General features: G+C 48.3%; 2 protein-coding genes across 2 annotated transcripts; both read left to right on the top strand.

Annotated features, from left to right (window-relative positions):
- The first annotated feature begins 4,989 nt into the window (after positions 1–4,989).
- Positions 4,990–11,181, top strand: TREM2 (triggering receptor expressed on myeloid cells 2). Its single transcript, XM_080916634.1, has 5 exons — positions 4,990–5,095; positions 7,585–7,935; positions 9,999–10,089; positions 10,666–10,856; positions 10,932–11,181. The coding sequence occupies exons 1-5, from the start codon at positions 5,056–5,058 to the stop codon at positions 10,946–10,948; spliced, it is 690 nt and encodes a 229-aa protein (XP_080772760.1). The 5' UTR covers positions 4,990–5,055; the 3' UTR covers positions 10,949–11,181.
- A 5,970-nt stretch (positions 11,182–17,151) lies between these two features.
- TREML1 (triggering receptor expressed on myeloid cells like 1) lies at positions 17,152–22,799 on the top strand (the record flags this gene model as incomplete). Its single annotated transcript, XM_080917440.1, has 6 exons — positions 17,152–17,194; positions 17,349–17,681; positions 20,542–20,680; positions 21,272–21,357; positions 21,769–21,821; positions 22,352–22,799. 6 exons carry the CDS (start codon positions 17,152–17,154, stop codon positions 22,646–22,648), a joined length of 951 nt encoding a protein of 316 aa, XP_080773566.1. The 3' UTR covers positions 22,649–22,799.
- Positions 22,800–24,999: the final 2,200 nt, after the last annotated feature.

Raw genomic sequence — 24,999 nt, 5'->3', positions numbered from 1 at the left:
TACTTTTTATTTTGAGATGGAGACTCTCTGTGGCTCAGCCTCCCCAGGAGTGGGATCACGGGTGGGCAGCACAGCCTGCTCTTCACCTTTTCTTCTCACTTAAAAATCACTTATTATTAAAATTACTTACTGTTAATACACACATTAATATGTATGTGTGCAACGTGTGAGCATATGTTTAATGTCAGAGGACAACTCTGAGTCTCCTTGCTCCCTAGGGTGGGTCCCATTTAATAACCTTGGGTCATCTGGCTTGAACAGCAGCTGTCTTAACTACTAAGCCATCTCACACACCCCTATTCTTTGCTTTTCTGAACAAATTGTGTCTCACGGTGAAGAAGAAGCATTCACCTCTGTTGTGAATTTGGTCTAATGCTTGCATTATGCTATTTGTGCTCTCAAAATTGCATGAGAATCTGTATGTAAGATGCTGAGGATCCCTGCCCCCAGGTGTTTCTGATTGGTAAATAAAGTTTCCAGCAGCCAATGGTTGGGCAGAAAGACAGGCAAAATTTTAGGATTCCCGGGCAAGGGGACTGAGGGGAAAGGAGATTCACCATCCCGGGAAAGGAATAAGATCCAGGCTTAAGAGTTCAGAGGAGAAAGCATATGAAACCACGTAAGAGCCGGAGAAGAGTGGCCCCAGGGCATCCACTCCCCAGCTGAGTCTATGGTAGCAAATATAGATTATAGATTTTAGTAATTAATAACTCAGGAGTATCAGAGGGGAGGCATTAGCAACATGGAAGTTTGGGAGTGGCCCAACCATTAAGCTGTTTAAGGCATATTAAAATAGAATGCTGCACTCTTGTGTGTGTGTGTGTGTGTGTGTGTGTGTGTGTGTGTGTCTTTTATCAGGAATCCAGAACATTGGTGTGAGTTGCAAGGAACCAAGGAACTCAGGCTGCTGACCTAGGGGTGATTTGAGTATCTTTAATCAACTACAGCAGCACACCTACACAGCCCCTAATGAATCAAGCACACACTACTACTGTCACAGGAAAGAAAGCCCTGCCCCTTGGTTGAGGGCCCTGGGACCACACCACTACCTATGACATATTTACAAAGCTTCTCCTCCACAGTTAAGTCAACGTAAGGAAGTGTAGAGGCCAGAGGAGAAAAGAAAGCAGCACTGGGGTAAATCAGCAGGCCATACACTGTAGACAACCCTGTGGGGTGAACTATCTGGTTTACTTAGCAAATAAAGTACAAAGGAAGGAAAGAAAGTAGAAGCAGGGCGGGAACTAGAGACTAAAAATAGACACAGAGGAGTTGTCTTTGCCAACCATGTGCTGACTAGTTTGTATCCCTGTTTTTTTAAACCAATAAAATGCATGTGGCATGGAGGGTGGGGCTGGGAGATGCCTCAGTCACGAAGTGCTTCCTTTGCAAGCATGAGGACCTGAGCTCAGTCTCCAGGGTCCACATAAAAAGCCAGGTGAAAACATCCGAGTGTTTTCATTATTTTCTAGGAAGATGAAGGATTTACCCAACACAAAATGTGCAACAAGTGATGACAAAACTCATAAAATAACTATTTGAAAGGCTCATAAGCTGAAAGTATTTCATCCTCACAGTCTTAGGTCAGAATGGATATATCATTAAATACGTTGTGCAATGCCCAAAATTAACCAGTAAGCTCCACCTGCCCAAGGACCCAGTAACTTCTTGGAATGCTGGGAGTTGTAGTTCTTTGGGAAATAACAAAGCCCCATGGGAAAGTAGAGTGGCCTATAGGTTTGGTCTTTTAAACCCTTGCAACACTTATCTCAGGGCATTTGGCTGGGAAATTCTGGAAAATGGTCCTGACCAACGTCCATCTCTTAGTCAGTATTTAATATTTAATATGGTATGTTTCAAATTTGGCCAAAAAGGGGGAGTTGGTTTTCTCTGGTGAATCTCAGAATTAACAGTTGTTATCCATTGTATATAAAATTATGTAGCATAAATCACTACAGTTAGATGCAGTCATTGGAGGAAAAAGACCCAGACATAGTGATGTGCACATATAATCCTAGCTCTGGGCAGGTAGAGATAGGTGAATCCCTGGGACTCACTGAACAAACAGTGTAGCCCAATTGGTGAATTTCATGCCAAGACCCTGCCTCAAGAGATGGGATAGATGGTGTTGGTGTTCAGCAGTCACCCCCCAAACCACTTGAGCACCGATCTCAGTTAGATAGGGATGGTTCATTGAACATATTCCCCAGGACTGATTGATCAGAGCCATTATTCAGGCTCAGGAGCCGAACTGTGACATTGAGTTAAAATCAACAAACATCTGTGTCAAGTTATTCTGCCAATCTGGATTCAGGGACAGGGGATTTCCTTCCAAACATGTCTTTGTTGTACACTTATCCTGCTCCCATTGGCTGGGATATCCAAGTGTGGCAGAGAACTTGTCTAATATTCATGTCTTAACTTGCCAACCAGGATATTAGTTACCCATGTACACGTCTCTTTCTGCCAGGTAGGATGCCCTTTTCCAGAGAGGTCTTGGAAACACAAACTTTACCTGACCCCTACTCAAGATGGAAGTGTTATTTCAAATAGTTCTTTATATTGGTGCAGATGCCTCTCTTATGTTGGGCTTCATCCCAAGGGCAGCTTATAAAAGCACAAGCTATAAAAGCTCATACACAGGTGCAGAAAGTGCTGCCGGGTGGTTGGTTCTGGTCCAAGCTCATTGTAAGTAACTATAGAGAGCAGTTCTACTGACTTCTGTCATGATTGTTTCCAAGGGCACAGAACACAACAGAACATCTAACTAACTTGGGCTTGAGAAAGTTTCCTAGTAACAGCAGAGACAACATACAAGAAAGTTTCCTTAGAATATTAGTAGCAGCACAAAATGGCAGGCTAGTGAGGTAATGGTTATTTAGGCCTTAACATTTCATCTAGGCCTTAACAGACGGTGCCTGAGGAAAGACACCTCTGGCCTCACAACACTCACACAAGTACACATGCACACACACATGACCCAAGAATGCTTTGTGTACAGTGATTTAGGACCACTCTGTGAACTGGACTGTTTGTCGATTATGAAGTTCTGTCTTGTATTCCTCAGGAGTTCCCACCCCAGGTGCTCTTCCTGATGACCACAGAGGACTAAAGAGACATATCATGACATCAAAGACCAGAACCAAAACCAGTCAGTGCACCTCCAGACTCCTGGCTTCTTTGCTCATGACCTCTGGCACAGCTCTGTCTCCAGGCTGAGGATGCCTTCAGATCTTCTGAGCTCCACCCCTGACCTGCTAGATACCTTTGTGCCTTGGCACATGTGGGACCCTGTGCCGCGACCATCCCTCATGGGGAGCTCCACCCGTGGAATCCCTGTCCTCTAGAACGCCAGGAAATGCTAAGGCTGTGTCACTGGATGGTCAGAAGATTGGGCTGTGTGGACATGTGTGCACTGAGGGGGACATTCAGCTCTTTAGCGGAAGTTGGGGAACAGGCAAAAGTGTGCGCATGCTCTCTCCTCCCTTTCTGCCTGTAGATTTGGATGTAGCTCTCAGCTACCGCTCCAGAACCTGCCTGCACGCTGTCATGCTGCCTGCCACGATGATAATGGACTAGGCCTCTGAAGCTGTAAACGAGCCCCAGTTAAACGCTTTCTCTTATGGTAGTTGCCTTGGTCTTGGTGTCTCTTCACAGCAATAGAACAGGGACTAAGACAGGGTGAAGTTTGGAATCTTACTTTAGTTTGTGGCTGAGATCTTATGAGAGGGAATGGATGTTGTTTGCAGTTCCCCAGGGAAGGGGTTTTTGAAACACACCAGAGATTGCCCATTGTCCCATCCCCTGCTGATTGGGGTAATAGACAGTTAACCCTCGCTGAGGGCTTTCATGCATCTGGACCCTTGATTGTAGGGAAGCACCTTTTACCTCAGGATATTGTTCATACCAACAGTCTCTCATTCCCTTACAGATGTGTGGAATGAGGCTAAAAAGGGTACAGGCCTGAGCATACACACAGCCAATGGGAACAGGCCTGAGCATACACACAGCCAATGGGAACAGGCCTGAGCATACACACAGCCAATGGGAACAGGCCTGAGCATACACACAGCCAATGGGAACAGGCCTGAGCATACACACAGCCAATGGGAACAGGCCTGAGCATACACACAGCCAATGGGAACAGGCCTGAGCATACACACAGCCAATGGGAACAGGCCTGAGCATGCACACAGCCAATGGGAACAGGCCTGAGCATACACACAGCCAATGGGAACAGGCCTGAGCATGCACACAGCCAATGGGAACAGGCCTGAGCATACACACAGCCAATGGGAACAGGCCTGAGCATACACACAGCCAATGGGAACAGGCCTGAGCATGCACACAGCCAATGGGAACAGGCCTGAGCATGCACACAGCCAATGGGAACAGGCCTGAGCATACACACAGCCAATGGGAACAGGCCTGAGCATACACACAGCCAATGGGAACAGGCCTGAGCATGCACACAGCCAATGGGAACAGGCCTGAGCATACACACAGCCAATGGGAACAAGCCTGAGCATACACATAGCCAATGGAAACAGGCCTGAGCATACACACAGCCAATGGGAACTCTGGCTCCAGCCTGCATCCTTAGCTGCTGCCTTACACAACAGGGTTGTGTCCTGGTGACATGTCAGCCTCCTAAGAAGTAGCTGTCCTTCATTCTAGGGGAGGCTGGGACCAGTGGAAATGGCAGATACCCTGGTTACAGTGCCCGGATAATGGCCCCCAATTGAGGCTTTGCAAGAAGGTAGAACCTTAAAAGCCTGTCCGGTGCTGGCGATGCAGGGCCGCCCACGCCAGCATTGCAGGAAGACAGCTGGCCTTCACTGCAGAAGCCTCCTTTCCTTCCTCCCTTATCCCCTTCTCCCTCCTTGAATCATAGCGCCTACCCTAGTCCGACTGTTGCTCAATCCAGGAGCACAGTTCCTGTGGGCTGAGCCTGACTAGTTTGGTCATCTCTTTTCTGCACTTCAAGGGAAAAGCAAGATCTTGCACAAGGGACCCCCTGTGTCTGTCCTCTCCAGCTGGCCGAGGAAGGGTGCCATGGGACCTCTCCATCTGTTTCTCCTGCTGCTGGTCACAGGTGGGACCCACCTTCTACAAAGCTTTCTTTTCCTCACCTTTCTTGAGCAGATGGCTGGGGTGTGGGGGGCGGGTGGCATAGAGGGGAACTGTAATGGAGGGTGGAGTCTGGCATGTTCAAGTGTCCTGCTTTGACTCTGCTTTCCTCCTCACTGGCTCATGTTCTTCACACCATCCTCCCCAGGATTAGCACCCACCTCCAGGAAGGGTTTAGGGGCTTCTGGATTTGGTCAGTGGAGGACTTGCTGTGAGGTAGGGGACCCAACGAGGCGCTTGAACACTCAAGAAGCACTTACATCATAAGTGGAGGGGCAGGATGGGAGAGAAGGGAGAAAGACAGACTAGGATTTGCTTTTTTCTGGAGCCCCTCCCATATTTGACCTCAGTGCTCAGTGGGAGGTAAGGATGCTGAAGGCTTTATCAGTGTACCCTCACCTGTGACTACCTACCCCTAAGTGGACAGAGGTCTCTAGTTTTGAAAGGCAGGCCACCAGCTCCCTGATCCCCCCTTTCATGTTTCCATCCCAGTAGTAGCTGAAGACAGGATACAAGAGGTAGAAAGTTTGGGTGAACCCTTGTCCCCCTGCCCTGGCCACAACTTGGTGGGTGATCCAATGCCATCTCCTCTAGCCCAAGAGGATCCCCAAAATAGCAGTCTCATGTCTCCCCTCAAAATAGCTCTGAGACAAGCTCTTCTTAAAAGAGGAACAGAGCCACAGAAATAGGGAAGCTGAGTTCAAAGTTAGGAAAAGTGAGGCATCCAGTATGGATGACTGAAGGGCAGACAGCAAGGTAGGGACAGGGAGGGGTCATCCCCACCCTCAGGGAACCAGCCTGAGCTCCAAGGACCCATTAACCTTGCTCTTCCGAGATGAGGAAGGCAAAATAGACATCCTGGTTCCAGAGGTTTCAACAAAAAGACACATCTTTCTTTCGCATGATGCTTAACCTGCATGTGGATCCACAGAGCCCATGAGAAAATCCAGTTATAGTGGCATATCCCTGTCTCTCAGGAACAGAGACACGAGAGGCAGAGATAGCCAGATCCCTAGACGCACACAGATGGCTTGGTCTATGGTGTTAATTTCTGCACTGTGTTTATTGTTTTGTTGCTGTGAAAAAAAAAATCTTACAACAGCAACTCAGCAGAGGAAGGGTCCATTTTGGTTTGTAGTGTCTGTGATACAATCCATCCTGGAGGGGAAGACATGGTGGTCAGAGGCAGCAGTACTGCATGCTCAATCAGGAAGCCAAGAGATAAATGAAGTGTCAGAGTTCTCTATAGCTGGGGACTTTGGCCCATGGAATGTTACTGCCCAAAGAACTGAGGCAGATATTCCCTCATCTGTTGCTCCCCCCATGAGCTCACTTTGTCCGCTCAACTCCCTTCCCTTGGCGGTTTTTACCTCTTGTTTACCGCCTCCGTCCCAGGGTGTTTCTTTAGCCCAAATCCCAACACAAACACAACTCTAAAGCCCAATAGCTTTTCATACAAGTTTATATATTAAGCTCCCAATCCACAAACCCTCTACACAACAAGATTACATCAAATAGACAAAGATACAAACTGCCCTTCTGTATAAGATATTAGACCTATAAAATCCTTAAATGTTCATAGCTATTTAATGCCAATTAAGCCCACCTGGATCTAATTCATCCTTCTGGGTCTCCATCTTGGATTCTCCTCTCTCCATCCTCCCATTCTCTGACCTCTCCCATCTTTTGACCACTGACCCTCTAATGTCTCCATCTCCTTTACCCCATCCAATCACTGGCTCTCCTTTATTTTACTAATTAAAATGGGAAGGTTCAGATGAAGTTACTTCATGAGTACCTGACTAGGCAGCCCTTCTTGGGGAAGTGAAATTAGCATTAAAACAAGAACAGCTTTAGGACAATCTACACCTATAGGCTAACCTGGCCTAGAAAAATCCCTCATATGCAACCTCACAAGTTTTCCCCTAGCTGATTCTAGGGCCTGTCATGGGGACAGTCATTAAGTATCTTGTGCACAGGTGAGGTATCCTATTTCAAACCATCAGTAGAAGGTGCCCAAGGACCAGACCTTATCTTAATGACCATGCACACACTGTGTTCCCTGCATTCTGGAAGCAGCTTCCAAATGCTCCCTGGGAAGCATAGGAAAAAAAGTAAGATTCTTATTTTCTAAGTGGTCAGGTGATACACTCATTGACCCAGCACTAGGAAAGCAGAGGGGGCAGGTGTCTATGAGTTCAAGGCTGGCCTAGTCTACAAAGCAAGTTCCAGGACAGGCCAACCTGGTCTAAAAGGTGAGTTCTGGGACAGCCAAAGCCACAGAGACCCTATCTTAGGGGATGGGGAGGCTAGTTCCAAGGTGTGCCGCCTCTCCTTAGAGACCCTATGCTCTTTAAAAGAAGGATCCTTTCTGTATAGTTTGCTGCTCCTGGGAGATGCTCAGACACTATTTGGTGGGCGGATAAAACTGGCAAGTGGATCTCTCTTCTGCAGAGCTGTCCCAAGCCCTCAACACCACGGTGCTGCAGGGTGTGGCTGGCCAGTCCCTGAGGGTGTCATGTACTTATGACGCCTTGAGGCACTGGGGACGACGAAAGGCCTGGTGTCGCCAGCTGGTTGAGGAGGGCCCATGCCACCGTGTGGTGAGTACGCATGGTGTGTGGCTGCTGGCCTTCCTGAGGAAGCGGAATGGGAGCACAGTCATCACAGATGACACCTTTGCTGGAACCGTCACCATCACTCTGAGGAACCTCCAAGCCGGTGACGCAGGCCTCTACCAGTGTCAGAGCCTCCGAGGCCAAGAGGCTGAGGTCCTACAGAAGGTCCTGGTGGAGGTGCTGGAGGGTGAGTACCTTGGCTGGTCCTTGGGCCAGGTCTCATTGTTGTGGGGCTCTTTCAGGGGGACATAAACAAATACCTGTCCCAGATTAGTCATCATAGATCTAGTTCATAACAGATCTAAGAATGATTCATTCCAGGTCTAGCTTAGTGAATTAGTAAGTATACTAAGGCTACTTGTAGGTGCAGTGGCAAGGGTTTATTTACAGGTAACTCAAAAGCAACTGTGTCATCCAAGAAACCCATCCCAGCATGGTTGATGAATCATAAAAACAGCAACTTTGGTGCTCCTTGCATCCCTGGAGTTTCCTGTTTTTCTAGTGCTCCCTGCATCCCTGGGGCTCCCTGCTTTTCTAGTGCTCCCTGCATCCCTGAGGCTCCCTGTATCTCTGGGGCTCCCTGCATCCCTGAGTCTCCCTGCATCTCTGGAGCTCCCTGAACAACTTGTAGGTCCTGGTTAGAGTCTCTTCTCCCCGACAACTGTAATGGCAGATTACACACCTTGGGGTGTGTGTATAAATCTTGTGGTATTCCATAAGGTGGCTGAACCTTGTATGTCTTCTTTACTCTTTGAGTTTCATGGCCCTCTCTCCTCCCTCCATGAGGACATGTTTCAGTTCACAGGAAATGGCTTTACAGCACTGAGGTTCAGGCATGCATGTGAAGGGCTGTCTCCATCTCCTTGCTCTTAGGAAAATATACTGCATGCATCCTATGGATCTAGAACACTAAAATCCAGTGTGCCCTTCATCTGCTGGAAGGGTATCTTTCTTTAGTTTATATCCAGACAATGAGTTAGTCCCAGCCTTGTGTCCTTGAGCCAGTTAATCTAATTGTCTTCCCATTAGTATGTGACGACTGTGTGTGGTTCTTAAAAGAGTATCAGACCACTCCATCTACTCATTCAACAAGGCAACCTGGTGCGGATAAACTCTTGATTGTACTGTTGTTTGTCCCTCAACCTGGGCAATGTGCTGTCTGTCCCTCTACCAGCCGACATTGCCTCATTTCTCAAAAGAAATCATGGGGTACAGCCATTACCTAACATACACAGATTCCATCCTAAGCACCCCAGAAAAATAGGTTTGAAGAGAAATGGCGGTGTCTTTTGGATGCTCTGAACTGAGTTGCAGTGGAGGGAGGGGACTGGAGGGAAGCTGGCCTCTTAAAAGTCTGGCCTTCTGCCTAGTCTACAGAACTAGCAGAGAGGCCTGTAGGTGAGCTGCTTCAAGGATCTGGGTCTCTGCCCCCACTGTGGCCTCTGTAAAAGAATTGAACATCTAGACTCAAGAGAGACTATGATTCTTTAATAAACCTTACTTCCACCACCTTCCTAAAGAGGGGTTCAAGAGATCTGACTTCCTGACATCTAGTTCAATAGCATTGACCCAGCCCTGTACCCCTTAGTTTGCATAATATTTGATATGGTTTGGTGGTAGTGCTGGTGTAAAGTTTGGGGTTTGTTTGTTTGTTTTGAGACAGGCTGACCGGGAACTCTCTATCCCCTTGTCTCAGTACCTTAGTGTTGGGGTCACGTGTCACCATGCATGACTTGCAGAAGATTTTCAGGCCTCCCATTATTCATTTGCTCTTCACAGGAAAATGACAAGATGAGAGTTGCTGTCAGAGTTGGCTCCAGTGGGGCACCAGGTACTAGGCTGAGGTCAAACTTTTCCATCATTAAGGAGATGCTCCCAGTAGCCCCTCTTTCTTATAAGAGTAGTCTGTCATGACCTCAGACTCACTCTCTAGCAGAAGGTGACCTTGAACTTCCGATCCTCCTATCTTTTCTAAGTGCTGGGTTCACAAGAGGCCTGTGCCATCCTTTCTAGCTCCTGTTGTTTTGGGGGTCAAACTCAGGGCTTTGTGCATAGTAGGCAAGCATTCTATCACCTGACCTGCATGTCCACCCCACCCCCTTATAGGCTGGGGAATTGACTGGAAGCTAATGATGTGATTTACACAAGACTGGAGCCTTGAGGGCCTTACTGCACATACAGGGCCTCTTCCCTCCCCCAGCAGCAGTGGCCTAAATAGAGGGCCTTGACCTCCTGTTTTGTCTATTACAGACCCTTTAAATGACCAAGATGCTGGAGATCTCTGGGTTCCCGAAGAGTCCGAGAATTTCGAAGGTGCCCAAGTGGAACACAGCACCTCCAGGTATAGTAGCAGTCCCTTCTCTGACCCCTGACAACAACTTCAGATGGAGGTCCCAGGGCAAACAGATCATGCAAAGTACCAGATGTAATCTTGTCTAACTACCTCTTCTGCCCACAAGCATACTGATGTTTGGGGATTAGAAATTGAGAAATTGGAGCCCTTTTTAGCAACTCAAAAAAGTACATTCAGAAATCCTACAGGCCCCTAAAATTCAGCAATAAATCTTAGTACTTAAAACTGAAGCCCCACTTGTTTGGGAGAACCAGAATCTATTCTGGATGGTCCATTCCAATGTACAAATATAGAAGTGTTTGACATCCCCTGAACATGTGTGCAGCCGCATGCCTATGCACCAACCACACATCATTACAGCATCCTGCAGGGAAGAACTCATCAGAGGAAATGGGATGTGTTTCATGCACTTAGTAGAACCTAAAATTGACAGCAGATTCCTGTGAGCCACATGAAGATCCTCCCCAGACCCTAGGAATTCCTGGCTCTTCTCTGTTTCTTCTCCACATTCAGGTATCATCCTGTGAATCACCTCTAACCCACCATCTCCCTCCTCTTTCCAAGGAGCCAATCAGGAGAGACCTCCTTCCCACCCACTTCTGTTCTCCTCCTCCTGGCCTGTGTCCTCCTGAGCAAGCTTCTTGTAGCCAGCATCCTCTGGGCTGTGGCCAGGGGCAGGCAGAAGCTGGAGACTTCTGAGGTCAGTAGGCAGGACTGCAGCCAAGATGCTGGGCACCAACTCCAGAACCTCCCTGGTGAGTGAGGCAAGCTAGGAGGACTTTGGGCATGGACAGGGGAGGGATGGAAGTCTTGAGTGGTATCTGTTGCAGGACCCAGAAGTATGTGAGAAAATTCCGAGGAGGAGGAGAATTACAGCTTAAGTCCAGCCAGGAGACAATCCAGCCTGCATATTCTCCCCTCCACCACCAAGACTTCTGTTTCTGCTGCTTTTGCTTCAGGGGACACTCCTGCCTAAAGCCCACCTATCTCGGGAGCAGGAATACTGGTGTCTGCGTCTGTGTTGAGTAGGGAAGACAGCTGGATGGTTGCCTGTTGACCTCTGCACTTTGGACATTAAACACTCTCACACACCAACCCAGGACTGCCTGCTCTTTCTAGTTGGTTCTGCGAGGGTTCACATTCTGCCCCGACACTGGGGTGTTGGGCACAGCCACGGGGGAAGCAAAACTCGGGGAATGGTTGACTGTGTCTCCCTGTATTACTATTACCAGGTGCTGGGCTTTAATGCTGAGACACCACTCAAGGGGGTGGGAGAATGCAGTCTAAGGTGTGGCAGGCCAAAATTGGGGTTCACTGACTCCCGGGGATCCAGTCGCCTCTATAGTGCCACACAGAGGAGTCAAGAGCGATGACGACAATGACAACATCAACAAACCAGGGGCTGGGGGGGGGGGATGGGAAATTCAGCTTGGATCATCTGTGAAAGTCCTTAGCTTAGCAGCAGTTGTCCAGAATCATAAAGAGGTCTTTTGGGGGCGACTTAGGCAGCGGCTTCGGTAGTTACAAGTGTTTCCCGTGCTTCCCACGGTGGTTCTCGATGAAGAAGACAGTCCATGTTTATCCATACTGTTCACTGACTGATCATTGTGGAAAATGGGTGCATACCAACTCCTCAGGGTGGACCAGAGATTGAATACCTTTTTCAGGAAAAAATGTTTGGGAAGGGAAGCTCATTAGCTAAAGCCTCTGGGCCTCATTAGCTTGGAGAACTCTATTCTGGGCTATGTGGCTGACATGGGAGTGTGGACCCGTGTTCCGAGCCAGGAATCTAGCAGGGAGTAGGGAGATGCTTACAGTCTCAGATGGGAACCCGAGTGCCTGGCACAATCTACTGTCCCACAGTTCTGTGCCTCATAAAGGTCTTCTTTCTCAGTCTGGAACTAAACTCTTGGTTTTGTGCATGCTAGGCATGAGTTTACCACTAAGATAATTCCCAAGGTAAGATTATACATCTGGATGAGGAAAAGGGGGAAAAGGTGATACACTGTCTTAGTTTCATTTCTGTAGCCATAATAAAATATTCTGTGATAAAACAGTGACACAAGGAATTTAGGTGAGAAAAGGTTTATTTTAATTCAAATTCTAGATTACACCTTATCTCAGAAGGAAAGTCAAGGCATCAAGGACCTAAAGCGCAGCACATTCATGGTCAAGAGCAGAAAGAAACCAGATGCAGACTTGCCTGCCTATGGTCAGCTCCTCCCTGCACTATTACCACTTATAGAGGTCCTTCCTAGGGAATGGTGCTGCCGGTAGATCTTTCCACAGAGATCAGCATGAAATCCAGACAACTCCCTTAGACATGCTCACAGGCCAACTTCATCTACTCACCCTTCTGTGAGACTCTCTCCAGTGATTCTGCATTGTGTCGAGATGACAATTAACAGTAACCATTTGGGGTGTCATGTCTTCCATCTCATGGGCTCCAATCTTGCCATCCTCCTTTCCCTTCCCTACGTTTGATCACCAAGTCCTTGTGTGGGACAGCTGGTCATCTTCCTCCCCTTGTGGGACTGTCTTCATTGACTACCCATGGGTGACAGTTGCCCCCTCCCAGCTCCTGGCTCCTTCCTCTTATCCCTACTTCTGCCACTCAGGGATATCCAAGCCACTGTCTTGTCTGTTCATCTCCCAGAGCTGTGCTTCCATCCACAACTTCCTCTTTGGAGAAATGACAAAGACTGAGTCATGGTGTCTGAGCTGGAACAGATAGTTCCCAGCCCTAGATGTACTGAGAGGAAACAGAGGCTCAGGGAAGGACGGGTGCTTAGTCCCCATCTCTAGTAGAGCCTGGAGATCAAGTTCCCCTTCAAATTCATGGCACCCCTTTCTCCGGCTCCATCCTGCTCATTGTTTGTGGATAAGTGCATTTTGACATTTTTTAAAGCATAATCTGAGCCCTGGAGACACAGCACAGACTCTGCCCTTGGAGCTCATGTTTTAGGGAGAGGATCTGGTAGTAATAAACACAATAATATGTTGAGGAAAAATTAAAAATAAATCTGGGTGCAAAGGATATGGGATGTGCCATTTGGAGCAGGACAGTCCAAGGGGACACACAAAGGAAATTACCAAATACATGAGGAAACTGTGAACAGAAAGAATTTGAGGCAAAGGGGATAGTCAGGATGTAAGCTTAGTTCCCAGTACACAGACTAGGCTGCTTACAATTGCCTGTAACTCCAGCTCCAGGGGATCTGATATCCTCTTCTGACCTCCTCAGGTATTCCCCCCATGCACACATGCATGTGTGCATGTGCAAACACACACACACACACACACACACACACGCACGCACACACGCACATGAGCATGCACATGAGTGCACACACACCATTGTGTATTTGTGGAGGTTAGAGGACAGCTTAGCGTCTTTCTGTTGATCTTAAGCCCCATTCTTTCTTCCAGCCCATGTTCCCCAAAACAAGACTCAGACTCAAAATATATTTACAAATACCTTGACCATATAGCTAGGCTTTTTTCTTATTAGATCATCACTTAAGATAACCCATTTATGTTAACCTGTGCTCAGGTACCATGTGAGTCATCATATCTTCCCAGTGAATTTTCCCTCTGGCTCAATCCCAGAATTCTTTCTGCTTCCTGGATGTCCCACCTTCTATTTCCTGCCTAAGTCATAGGCCATCGGACTTATTATTGACCGGTGACACATCCATGCAGACATAAGATGTTCTGTCTACAGCTTTCCACCATGTAGATCCCAAGAATCAGACTCAAGTTGTTAGGCTTGGCAACAAGCAGCTTTATCCACCGAGGCATCTTGTGTCCTCACTGGATTTTTGCAAAGTAAGATGTAACATTTATTGAAATCCTTGGCCAGAACTTCAGTACATTGTACAAACACTGGCTTTCTCGTTGTAAAACCCAGCACATCATGCTTCCTCAGAGGCCCTCTGATCCAGCACTCCACCATATTCATCTGAAGATCTCAGTTTAATGTATGATACCATCCCAGGTGCACACACCTCATGGGTTATGTGCATTGTCAAGACAGAAGTCCTGCTCTGTCCTCAGCACACAGGAACAGTGGGTTGTCCCATCATCCCCTCTATTGGGCTCAGTTTAATTTCTAATGGGCTCCCAGGTACTTTCAGTTATCAACAGACTGTGCCTGGAAAGAAGAAAAGGAAGAAGAGGGAGGGGGGAGGGAGGGAGGGAGGGAAGGAGAGGAGGAAGGAAAACTTGTGACTCAGCTGCTAAGGTCAGAGCCTGGTTACTCAACTCAGCCAATTAAAGAGCTAAATATTAGGGAAAGCAGAGAAAGAAAATGTACCCAATGAGGTCACAGTGGGGATAGGAACGAAAAGATCCCATGGTGTCCCCAAACCATCTTCAGGATCTTTCTCTCCTCTATTTTTTCACATGTGTCTGTATGTTTTTACATGTGTGAGTACATGTGTATGTAAGTACCTGTTCATACATGTGGAAACCCAAGGTTGATGTCAATAATCATTCTTGCTGGGCATGGGGGCATATCCTTTAATGCATACAGTAGACAGGCAGAGGCTGGAAGTTTGAGGTTCTCTGAGTTCAAGACCAGCTTGGTCTGCATTGAAAGTTCCAAGAAAGAAAGAGGGGGGAGGGAGGAAGAGAGGAAGAGAGGAATGACAGGAGAAACATCCTTGATGGATTGTCTACCTTATTATTATGTCAAGGTCTCTAGGCAAACCTGCTAAGGCTAGTCTCTCTGGCTGACACACTCAGGGCTCTCCCGTTTCTGTCTTTTGAGGATGAACTTACAGGTCCACACCAAGGCAGCACTGAGATAGGATCTTGAGGATCCAAACTTCAGTCTTCAAGTTCATGCAGCCAGTGCTTTATCTGCTGAACCATCACCCCAGCACCCACCCTTGGGGTCTTAACATGAGGTTTGGGTTTGAATAGAGGCCAAGAGGCGAAGGAGGCAGTCTCTGCCTAGATTCTGCTCGGCATTGCCCGGGCTTTACAATCCTTATACCGTGTGAAGGTCTCTCCCTAGGAACAGTCTCCCCCTCTGAGAGATGACACCAGGACTTCAGTCATTGCTTCAACTGTCTGAAAGTTGAAAGAAGGGGCATGAGGGTCTCTTCTGAGTACCATCATTCTTACCAGAACAGTTATAGGCAGGGGAGAGGAGGGAGGAAAAGAGGAAGGGAAGATCTTGATGTTGTTCTCTGAAGCTTATCTTCTACACCAGGGCAATGTGTTCTTCCCTATATGTTGCTCTAGTTCTGTCAGACTGTTTTATCACATGTTCTGTCTGGTTCCTGAGAGCCCAACCCCACCCCAGGCAAGTTGGAAGCCAGATGCTTCCTCCGTAGGCAGTGAATCTGGATCTCAAGAACCCCAAAATAGACTTGCAGTTCAAGAAACAAGTGAGCTCTAGGGTTTTGAAATGGCCCTCGCAGGCTCCTGTGCTTGAGAGCATTGGTGGTGCTGGTGGGGAAGGAGGTATGGAATTGTAGGAGTCACAGCAGCTAGGGCCTGCTGCTAATCACCCTTCACTTCCTGTCTGCCTCCATGGTGTGGCCAGACAACCCATGCTTCCATTGCTATGCCTTTGCTGTTGTAACAGGCCAGCCTCCCCTAAGATAGTGAGCTCCAATAAACCTTTCCTTCCTGGGGTGGTTTTGTCAGTAATGCACTGGCTTGTTGATGCTTCTTCCTCTTTAGAGAGTGGCAGAGACAGAGAAAGAACCAGACAGACACCATTATTCTGCAGTATAAATGTTCTTAGGAAGGGAAGGATATGAGTCTCTGGGTGTTTCCCAGTCTCTAGCTTCTGAGGGACATCTGATGCTCAGTTATACAGAACCATAAGGGCTTTGTAACTACTGTCAGGACCATGTAGGACGTGGGAACACTCACAGACAACACAGCTCGGGTCCCAAAAGCCACATGGCAGCTAACAACCATCTGCAACTCCAGTTTCAGGGAATAAGGCACCCTCTCCTGATCTCATAAAGGCAAAACAATCACACACATAAAATAGTAGTAAACAAGTCTCTTTTTAAAATGAAAGGATGAGAAAGAAAGGAGCCAGGGAAATATCTCCATAGGTAGGGGGGTCGCTCATATGCACACAGCCCTGGGTTCCATCCACAGCAGCACAGAAACCCAGGTGGAGATGTAAGTCTGAAATTCCCACACTCTGGATGTAGAGTCATCAGACCAGAAGTTCAAGATCACCCTTGGCTACATAACGACTTTGAGGCTAGCCTGGGCTACATGAGACCTTATCTCCAAAAGGAAAATGAAAGGGATGAAAATGAAAATAGAAGGGATGGAAGAAGGATATGTAGATTTTAGGAGCTTGAATACAATGGATTAAGAGATGAACAACATGAAAGTTATAAAAACAGGAAGAACACGTAAGAAAGGAAGGACCTGTGCCAAGTAATGGGTGGGTTGCAGAAAGGCAAGAGGAAAGAGGGTGTGTGCTCTCCAAAGACAATCATCCTTCCTGGAACTGAGGATGTTGGGTTTGAAAAGGATCTAGAGAGTCTAGGTGGGACACAGACAAAGACAGGTCCAGAGGTTTCTAGGGAAGAGGTTATGGTGAGGGAGTTGGGGGGTCCCTGGGAGCTGGGGCCGTATGTGTATGAATAGAGCCAGACTAGGAGAATCACCCATAAAGACTTGAGAATCAGATGGCTAATTTCCTCCTCCACAGCTTTCTTCAGATCTGTGTATAGGAGACTGGAGATTATCTCTCCTTACTCTCCTACCCTCTGGTTGCTGGGTCCTCTCCCTGCTCTCTTTGATGGAGAGTCAGACCCCTTTCTTCCAACCTCTCCCTTACTTGCCTACCGGTCTCTCGGTCTCTCGGGGCCTTCTGAACCTTGAGCAGAGAAATCCTTGGAAAAGCTCCCTGCCCCCAACTTTGGAGATTCTCACCAGTGTAACTTTCGGCCTCTATGGATATCTGGAGAGTCCACGTGACTCCATGAGACAGATGTTTCCTGCCCCCAGGGGCCTGTAGTTTTAGAGAGGAGGCCACCCTCGGAACCTACAACTGACTGCCTAGCCATGGGTTGCTACCTGCTGCTGCTGCTGCTCCTGAGATTAGCAGGTAAGGTGCAGATGTAGCCACGCCTCCTTCACCAGCCTAAGTATCACAGATGCTGTAGTTACTCCCACTGGCTCCCTATGTCCCTATGTCCGCGAGGGGGCTAGGAACCGTGCTTGCTTCTCCCCAACCCTCACCTCCACATCTTCGTCCGCAGGCCAAGCCTCAGCTGACAGTCATCCTGAGGTGCTACAGGCGCCGGTGGGCTCATCTATACTAGTGCAGTGTCACTACAGACTCCAGGATGTGAGAGCTCGCAAGGTGTGGTGCCGGTTCTTGCAGGAAGACTGCCGTCCACTAGTGACCTCAGCGGTGGACCGAAGAGCTCCAGAAAGTGGACGCATATTCCTCACTGACATGGGTGGGGGGCTCCTGCAGGTGGAAATGGTGACCCTGCAGGAGGAGGACACAGGAGAGTATGGTTGTGTGGTGGAAGGGGCCGCAGGACCCCAAACCCTGCATAAGATCTCCCTGCTGGTGCTTCCACCAGGTGAGTTGCCCTGAGCCGCTCGCCCCCGCCCCCACCCCGTAGTCAGTGGGTGATCTGTGATGGGGGTTCTTTGGGGCCTTGGGGTGTGGGGCCTACTAGGAAGGCATTGGGGTGAGCTATCATTTGGCAGCTCGGCTGGACTGAGCAGTAACGGAACTGTTTGTGAAGCCAGAGATAAGTAACTGAACAGCCACCTTCCTCTCTGCCCCTCTCAGTAGCTTTGTCACAGTATCACCAAGGCCCTGTGTCTCCTCCAACTCTCCCAAGCTGATACCATCTTTGTTTTACTTCATGGGAACTTCAAGCAGAGTAAAAAGCAATTCATTTGTGTGCCTTCTAGTGTGTGTGTGTTTGTGTGTGTGTGTGTGTGTGTGTGTGTTTAGATATGTGACAGTGTGTCTTACTCAGCTGAGTGAAGTTTGGGATACATGTTGCTTCTGGGACAGTACTGAGCTCCCCATCATGGGAGGAAAACAAGGAGCAGACACTATTCTGGAGTACCAGACATGCACACCTTTAATCCCAGCACTCAGGAGACAGAGGCAGAGGCAGGCAGAGCTCTGTGAGTTCAAGGCCAGTCTGGTCTACAGAGTTGTGTTCCAGTGCAGCCAGGAGGCACACAGAGAAACTATGGTCCCCAAAACAAAACAAAAAAACAAAACAAAAACCAAAAAAACTAAAAATAGAGGTCTATTTTTAGGGATCTGCAGAGATGGAACAGTGGTTTAAAGCACTGGCTGTTTTTCCAGAGGGTCTACATTCAGTTTTCAGCGCCCACATGGCAGCTCACAGTCTTCTGAAGCTCCAGTTCCAGGGGATCTGATGTCCTCTTTTGGTCCCCTTGGGCACCAGGCACATACACTGTGTACACATATATGCAGGCAAAACATGCAGACACATAAAATAAAATAATAAAAAACGAATTTAAAAAATTGAGTGGTACTAAAACGCTGCTCTGAAGGCTGGAGGTGGCTGATGCTTTTTCAGGTAATAGCACCTTTCATCTTTTGTGAGCTGTAATTTATGTCTAATCCCCTGACGACAAAGTCACTGCCATTTCTCAGGTTTTCCTGGAAGTAAAAGGGATGGGTCAGAATGTTGTAGAATGTTGTTGGATCATCTTCACATTTACTCCACAACAATTATTTAAAATTTCGCCTCCCCTCCTCTCTCTCTCTCTCTCTCTCTCTCTCTCTCTCTCTCTCTCTCTCTCTTCTCTCTCTCTTTCTCTCTCTCTCTCTGTGTGTGTGTGTGTGTGTGTGTGTGTATGTGTGCGTGTGAGCATGTGGAGGACAAAGGTTGATGTTGGGTGTCTTGCTCTCCACTCTGTCCTTAGAGACAGGGTCTCTCATGGAACCTGGAGCTCTGTTAGGCTGGCTGGTCACCGAGTTAAGGGACCCTACTGTCTCCCCCCATACCCTGTCCCAGTGCAGGAGTTACAGACATGCACTTTAGGTCTGGTCTGTACACAGTGCTATCGATCCAAATTCAGTTCTTCGTGCTTCAGTGGCAGGCTCTTTATCCACTCAGCCATCTCCCCATCCCTGCTTTCCACTTTTAAAAACATGGTCTATGTGACCCTGGCTAACCTGAAACTCACATAGACCACAATGGCCTCAAACTTGAAAAGATCCTCTGCCTCCTAAATGCTGGGATTGCAGGTATGTTGTATTACGAGGTTCTAACTCTCTAAAGGACAGACTGCAATAATTACAGTCTGGCTGGGAGGGGGAGAATGGAAGAGGGATGATGGAGCAGGTACCAGAGCTTCTCTCATTGCAGTGGGGCAGGTGCTGCATAAAAGGAATGCCCATGTAGGTGGGTAGAGCAAGAGGCAGGGGAGGAATGGCCTGTCTCTCGGGCAAGTATTTAGTTTCAGAGAGTAGCTTAGTTAATTTTCTATTGGTGTAATGAGACATCAGCTTACCGGGGGAAAAAGAGAGTTTTAATGGGGGTTTACAGTTCTAGACCGAGTCCATGACTGTCATGGTGGGGAGCCTGGCAGCAGGCAAGAAGGCATAGCACTGGAGCAGAGCTTACATTCTGATCCACAAGCACAAGGCAGGGGGGAGGGGAAAGGGGGAGGGAGGGAGGGAGGGAGAGAGAGAGAGAGAGAGAGAGAGAGAGAGAGAGAGAGAGAGAGAGAGAGAGAGAGAGAATAACATGGACTTTTGAAGGCTCAAAACCTACCCCCCAGCAACACGTCACTGCAGCCTGCAGCCAAAGTTAAGACATTGTAGGACTAGAAGAGTTATCACATAGAATCCAGGTACTAGTTGGGTTATCAGAAAGGTCATTGGGTCTTGCCTCCCATTAATGCTGAGCCAGAATCGTTGTAAATCCAGAGGGCAGTTCAGGATGGGATCCTGTCAGCTTGAAGATGGGGTCATGGGGCTGCAGGTCCATGGAAGGAAGTCCGTGCTGGAGAGCTGTGAGAGCCAAGAGCAAGGTTGACATTGAGGATAACAACAAGCGAATACAAGATGACAATAAAAGAGATACAAGATCATACAGTGATGGTTGGATGTTGTGTGGTTGAGCTGGAGAGACACCTGTGTGTGGGACAGAGCTGGCAGAGATGAAGAGATGCAGGGAACCATGGGTGAGAGCTGGTGCTAGAGGGGAAATGACTGTGGCTACAACCAGACAGATACCAAGAGACGAAGCTATTTCCTAACTCACAGAATGAAGAACGGTATCTTCCCAGTCTGCCTTCCTCGGGCTGGGGGTGGGGGCTGAGGTGTGTGTGTGTATCTCTCTTTCCTTAACTTCATTTCCCAGGTTCTTCAGATCTTAACAGGTTATGGAAAAGCCACTCCACAAGGGCCATGCACTCACTAAATGTTTCCCTTTGGCTCAGTTCCTAGCCCAGGAGAGGGGGAGGAAGCAGAGGAAGAAAAAGAAACCTATAGAACCGGAACCGGAAGTCAGCTCGAGGACCCCTCTTTGGATCCTTCTGCAAGTGCTGGTCCTCACGAGTTCAGACGGCGTGAGAACAGGTGCCCAGTGCAGTGGGATGGGAGCCAGGGGAACTGGGCACTAAACATACAACTGGTTTTAACCTGCGGCGTGATTCAGACGGAGAGCTGGAGAGACTCGCTGCTTTTGCTGTGGACAGAGTTCATCCCCAGCAGTTCGAAGCGGCCTTTTACTTCAGCTCCAGAGAACTTGGGACTCTCTTCAGGCCTCTGCAGCCACTTGCATGCATATGTCTTTATGTGCACACACACACACACACACACACACACACACACACACACACACATACACACACAAGTAAATTTTAAAACAGTCTCAAATCGAATCGCTGCTAGCTCATCCCACTGCTGGTGACCTTCCCATTAGCAGACAGACCGACATCTGTCCATGTCAGTAACTGTCCCTTCACTATGGTAGATCTCCAACAAAGACAGTGTAAAAATGTGTCTCTCCTCTCTCCCATCTGGTCCCGCCCTCCTCCTTCCATTCCATCTCCTCTCAATTATAGGTCCCAGAGAAAGTGACAGTTTCCTCTACTACCCCAGGGTTCTTGGTCAGCAGCCCGCTTCAGGGTCCGGGGCTAAACCAGCCTATCCTTTTGTATCTCTCAGTATCCCTCTGATCTGGGGTGCTGTGCTCCTGCTGGGCCTGCTGGTGGTGGCTGTGGTGCTGTTTGCTGTGATGGCCAGAAAGAAAGGTAGGTAGCCATCTACCTCCTCCAGCGGCTCAGTTTTGAAGACAAGAACGGACGTCCAGGCATGTTTCCCACCTGAAAAATCTTGCAGGAGTTCCAGCAGCTGGCGGGGAGAGCGGGAAAGGGGGCTTGGCTAGGGCAGGCCCGAGGGAGCTGGTGAAGGGTAGGAGCAGGGTTGGAGAGAAAGGATGGAAAAGAGGGAAGAGTTCCAGGGGGCGGTGCTATGGTTGAGGCAGCTGAAGAACCAGAGAATGGGCAAGAAGGCAGGGCAGGCATGTGGGGTGCAGAGGTGGAGGGGTAGAGGTTAGAGACTAGAGTGGTGAAAGTGGTTATGCCCTTGCATAGGTTTTGAGAGGCTTTGAGAGGCTTTGGGGCTACTCTGCAAGAGGCTAGACTATTGTCCTCTCTTGCCAGGGAACAGGCTTGGTATCTGTGGCCCATCCCGGAGCACTGGAGTCTCAGGCATGGTAAGAGACCCATCCCACTACTGAATAGATGGGGAAAAGACCTTCAGCTTCCTGGGAAGGTACCTTTCTAGGGAGTGTGCCTTGGTTAGGATGCCTTCAAAGCATCCCGTTCTACTTTTTTTAATGGGATCTCTTTATACTTAGATGGCCTACAACTTACTATGTAGACCAGGCTGGCCTCAAACTCCTGGAGAGCCTCTTGCTTCTGCCTCCTGTGTGCTGCAGTTAAAGGTGTGAACTTCCACTTTCAGACGCTGTCGTTTTATGTTACAAACAGGATCTCACTAAGTACCATTGGCCAGCCTGGAACTCACTGTGTAAACCGGGCTGAACCTGACCTCTTTTGATACAGGGATCAAATGTGTGTGCACTTGTGTATGTGCACGTGCCTCCATTCCTGGCCAAAAAGATGCCCTCTTGTCCCTTTGGCATATTGGGATTGTTACAGTGGGTCATTATGATCTCAGGCTTCCCATTAAAGGGAACTCAGGCAGAGTGACTTTGTGTGACTTTTCTGCTTTTGATTCTAGGACCCTTCCTCAGCAGCCCACCATAGCAGTGACTCTGGACTACCCTCGGACATACCACACCTGAGGCTCGACTCACCTCCCTCCTTTGACACCACCTACATGGGCTCTTCTCTTGATCCACCATCAGGGAAACCCCCAGCCCCACCCCCACAGCCCCCTCTGCCTCCTAAAGTTCTGATGTCTTCCAAGCCTGTGACATATGCCACAGTTGTCTTCCCGGGAGGGCGCAAAGGTAAAATAACCTCCTGTGAGCCAGTTCAGGATCTACCAAACAGCCAAACTCCACCTAGTAAATAATACACCTTAATTTATACTCTTGGGATCACCCCTGGGGAATTCTCTGCATTTTATGCCCAGAGTATGTCAGCTACTGGTGACTCAGGGCTCCTATCTAGTATCTTGGTTTGGTGGACATAGGAAGTGATGCTCAGTTATGATTGAGGTGTTTGGGGGAAGAATTCTTTTCTGCTGCTTTCTGGTGCTGGATCTGCTGTCATTACATATTGGGCCAAATAAACGCAGAGGATGTGTAGGCTCTTCCTGCATGTGTGTATTCGTGTATGTGTGTGCATGTATGTGCGTGCATATATGTGTAAGTGTGCATGTGTATGTGTGCATTCATGCAGGTATGTGTATGAGTATGTATGTGTGTGCATGTGTGTGCATGTATGTGCATGCATATATGTGTAAGTGTGCTGTGTATGTGTGCATTCATGCAGGTGTGTGTATGAGTATGTGTGTGTGTGTATGTGTGCACATAAGAGTGCATGTGCATTCTTGCACATGTGTGTTCATTGTGTCTGAGTGTGCATTGTGTGTGCATGTGTATGTGTGCATCCAGAGGTCAATGTTACTCTCCTTTTTGAAACAAGGGTTTTCACTGATTGGGGCTAATTAAGCTGAGCTGGTTGACCAGAGAAGCCCAAGGGCCTTCCCTCCTTTCTCCACCTCCTCAGAACTTGGATTTCTGGCAATTGCTGTGTCACCAGCTTTTTATCTGGATGTTTGGGAACTGAACTCAAGTCCTCAGATTTACATAGCAAGGGGTTTATTGATGGACCCATCTCTCCTGGCCCCAGTATGTGAACTCCTGATGTTATGAGTGGGCAAGACAAAGCCTGATTCACTAGTCATGTGGTTTAGGAACTAGAATGACTCTGAGTTGGAGACTGCAGTGTTGGTGGGGAAGTAGCTCCGCCCCTGGTCAGAGTACTACAGAACAGTGAGATTGGGGGACGGGGGTTGCTCAGAAGTCCCTCCTGTCCCTGTCATGATTCCCAAAACTACAGATTCATTGGCTTGAGTCTCGGAAGCTCTTTGCTCTTGTGAGTAAGTGACCTACGGCTAACCAGAGCATTTGATGGGCTGGCAGGTGGGCATGAGGGGTGCTGAGGAATAGAGCAGTTACTGATGAATTAGAGGAGACTCAGAACAGAGTAGATGAGATCACAAAGAAACAGGAGGAAGGACTGGAGTGGAAATAGACACCACATTCCCTCTCAGAAGGGACTTAGCATTTTCAAGCTCTGGGGAGGAGAGATCTTCTCAGACATTAGTCTTATCAAAGCCAATGTATTAGTTAGGGCTTCCATTGTTATGAAGAGACACCGTGACCAAGGCAACTCTCACAATGGACGACATTTAATTGGGGCCGGCTTAGGGTTTCAGAGGTTTGAGTTCATTATCATCATGGCAGAAGGCACAGCAGCACGCAGGCAGACATTGTGCTGGAGGAGCAGAGAGTGCTACATCTTGATCCAAAGCCAGCCAGAAGGAGACTGTCTTTCAGGCAGCTAGCAGGAGGATCTCAACGCCCACCCCGATAGTGACACACTTCCTCCAACAAGGCCACACCTAATAATGCCACTTCCTAGGCCAAGTGTATTCAAACCACTACAGCTGCTTTTCCCAGCTATGTAGCCATGTGGCAGCTCCATTCCCTTTGGCTTTGGAAGAGCCCAGTGAAGAAAAGGCATCAGAGAGAAAAAGAGGTAGAAGCATGTCTAACGTCCCTGAGGAATTTCTTCTGAAACGGACTGGAAGAGATTTGCTCATACTGGGACCAGAAATTCAGGGAGGGGAGATGAAATCTTTGGACCCTGGTACTCTAATGATAACAGGGTACAGCTTGAAAGGGCTGTAACTTTGATTTAGGCTCCTCAGAAGACAGGTCATGCCAATGTCACTAAGCTATGGAAGCCTAGTAATGCTACTCTGCACTAGCATTTGGGTCCCCAGAACCCATGTAAATGCTGGATGGCATGATATCTCCTTATGATTCCAGACTTAGAGACCTGATCCTCAGAGCAAACTGGCTATCAAGACTAGCCATGCTGGTGAGCTCTGGGCTTGATTGAGACGCCCATCTTCAATGATTGTGATTTATGAGATTAACCTCAGGCCTCTACATGCATGCACACACAGGCACATGCATATGCATAAGCACGCCCTACTACATACATGTGAAACGGAGATAGGTAAAAATGCTAGCAATACAGTACACAGTTGTATGCTCAGGGCTTCCTGTGTGGCTGTAAGGCTGATTGGAGCTTGCCTGGCACCCTAGGAGCCTTATGCATGCTACTACCCTGACAAGGACCGGAAGTTCAGAATTCTCAATACAGTTCCTAAGAGATGCAGAGCACATT

This window comes from Micromys minutus (assembly GCF_963924665.1).
Source record: "Micromys minutus genome assembly, chromosome: 5".
NCBI lineage: Eukaryota > Metazoa > Chordata > Mammalia > Rodentia > Muridae > Micromys > Micromys minutus.
This window is presented reverse-complemented; position numbering and strand designations above follow the sequence as displayed.